This window comes from Macrobrachium rosenbergii, chromosome 23 (assembly GCF_040412425.1).
Source record: "Macrobrachium rosenbergii isolate ZJJX-2024 chromosome 23, ASM4041242v1, whole genome shotgun sequence".
Taxonomy (NCBI): Eukaryota; Metazoa; Arthropoda; class Malacostraca; order Decapoda; family Palaemonidae; genus Macrobrachium; species Macrobrachium rosenbergii.
This window is the reverse complement of record NC_089763.1, coordinates 41,046,969-41,049,413: the sequence shown is the minus strand read 5'-3', so window position 1 is coordinate 41,049,413 and position 2,445 is coordinate 41,046,969. Positions and strand designations below refer to the sequence as shown.

Below are 2,445 nucleotides of genomic sequence, written 5' to 3'. Positions count from 1 at the left end.
GTTTTCTATGTGCGGCGTCCCGTTGACCAGAAAAAGTATTTCTTGACGTATAAGGACAAAAACATAATCTTAGAGCGACCAAGTCGGATGAAGTAACTCGCGGGGTAGCAATGGCTTCTCCGGCCCCGCGCTGGTAATGATAGAGTCAATCGTGTCTCCGGGCCGGCGTGCGAAGTCGGCGATACGCAAAAATGCATTTTTTCCTCTGCGGTTTTTTTCCGAGTGGGCATTCTCTTCGTCGAGAAGCCGAGCATCCGTCTCGACGGGCCTGGAAGAAACCGCGGGAAATGAAAGCCACGCCTCGGGAAATGCCTTCGAAAACTGGCGAAAAGCGGCGAGGAAAAAATGGAATATTGATGTGGTGAGCGGGCAGGTGTTCGGACGAGTGTTGGGTTCACCGCGCGGTTGGCCGTTGGGAGGAGGGTGGTGGTCCGCGGCCTAGTCACAACCCCCAGACCGTCACCCTCTAGCCAGTCAGTCATCACCGCGACGCCATACGGAATAGACCTGTAAACCCAGACTTGCAAACCCACACACACCTTGGCCCACGTCCTCGCCGACTGACTGACTGACGGGGTTGGCGAGCGTTGTTGCTGCTTTCTCTTGTGTGTGTGTGACGAAATCACCCGATTGCTCAGTACCCGCTCATAGCAGAGTCCGACGGGATTGGCTTTCTTTACTTGTGAGTGCGATGTGGTGCTGCCCACTGACTTGTTCTCTGTGAATGGAAATTGTTCTGAAAGTGATAAAATTGATAATAACGAGTTTGCGAGATTTCACGCCCTTTGCCAAACGTACATTTGCGATTTGCTAACAAGGGAAATTTGTGAACACTTCAGAAATTTGGATTTACAATTAACTATGCACATATTACGATCGATAAAATAAACATCGTTTTGTAATGTTGATTAGTGCCTTCATCAGCGTGTAAGAAAAGGTAACCTGAACTTAACTACTAATTCAAAAAGAAGAAATTAGAACAAGACATAAGATCAAAGAATTGTTATTTACAGTGTATGTCAATTTTGAAAAGTTGTAAACAAATTTAAACAACAATATAGACCAGTTGATATTCCCCGCCACTGACTGACTTACTGGACATAAAAAGGTGGTCCTTCAACACTTGGCTCCGGTAATGAATCAAGTCGCCAAAACCGCTCGTGAAATCGCAAGAACAAAGCAAATAAACAAATGAAAACAAGGAACAATTAAGAGCGTTGATTTCGGCCCATCTCAGGAAGCGCCTTCTTCTTCCAGACTTCCAGACTTCTTCCAGTCGTAGGCCCTCGGGGAACGAACGATAAATTCTGGAACGGCGGAAGATTCTTTTCAGAACAGAAAATATCTCTGGAAAACGCGTCGGTCGGTCGCTGGCTGTTCGGCGACGGGCAGACACTTCGGTCGGCTGCGAATTTTTCCCCTGACGCTGAATTGAAGGAATTTCAGTTTCCGTTGTGTTAAATTCAGCGCCTTCAAACTGGCTTAAATTCTGAGGGAAATTATCTGCTTTCCAGTTGACATTTATATTTAATGTTTTATCAGTAATTATTATTGTCCCTCCCGAAGATCATCTAAGAGAGAGGTCTAGCGAGACCCTCTGACCCCTCCTCCCGCAGGTCCTCAATCACCCCACAGTCATCGAGAAGGACCCCCGGGGCATCGTCATCCTTCCGGACGCCCACATTCCGTGGGTGGAAGGGCGTTTGAGTCGCCGCCGCCGTGGCTCCTCATGCGGGTGCCGCTGACCCGCGCGCCCTAATGACGGTGGCGTGGCGCAGCGCAGGTGACATGGCGACGGAGGTGGGCGGGATGGGCGGCATGGGCGGAGGAGGCGAGCATCCGGGCGAGCTGGTCAAGACGGGGTCGCCCAACATCCTGTGCACGGCCCTGCCGACCCACTGGCGGTCGAACAAGTCGCTGCCGATGTCGTTCAAAGTCGTGGCGCTGGACGACGTCAAGGACGGCACCATCGTCACCATCCGCGCTGGCAACGACGAGAACTTCTGCGGCGAGCTGCGCAACAACTCGGCCGTCATGAAGAACCAGGTCGCCAAGTTCAACGATCTCCGCTTCGTCGGCAGATCCGGCAGAGGTAAGGATCTTGGGGGAGACTTCCTTTTCAGTGGAGTCCTTTATCGATGAAGTCCTTCGTCAGGAGGTCTTTGTTTGAAAGTCCTTTACGAAGACCCTCAATATGGGACGTTTATTTTGACGCCCTTTATTTTGATGTCCGTCGTGGATTTAATTACTTTTTCGGTTTATCCCTTTTAAAATTTAATTTCTTCCCCCTAAAGGCGGTCAATTATTTTTCGTTCCGTTTGTGATATTTGAAATACTTCATTTTGAAGTCTTTGAAGTCCTCACAGTGGACTTCTGTTATGGGACTTCATTCGCCCTTCCCCGACTGAACACTTAGTTCACGATTCATCATTTCAAGTAAATTGT

General features: G+C 49.4%; 1 protein-coding gene across 4 annotated transcripts in view; it reads left to right on the top strand.

The window, feature by feature from the left end:
* The first annotated feature begins 476 nt into the window (after nucleotides 1–476).
* LOC136851549 (segmentation protein Runt-like) overlaps nucleotides 477–2,445 on the top strand; it is a 65,218-nt gene continuing 63,249 nt past the window's right edge. For all 4 annotated transcript variants that reach the window (XM_067125804.1, XM_067125803.1, XM_067125805.1 and 1 more), the window contains exon 1: nucleotides 477–2,092. In XM_067125804.1, the coding sequence (XP_066981905.1) occupies nucleotides 1,759–2,092 (334 nt within the window). In that variant the 5' untranslated portion in view covers nucleotides 477–1,758. The remainder of the gene's footprint in view (nucleotides 2,093–2,445) is intronic.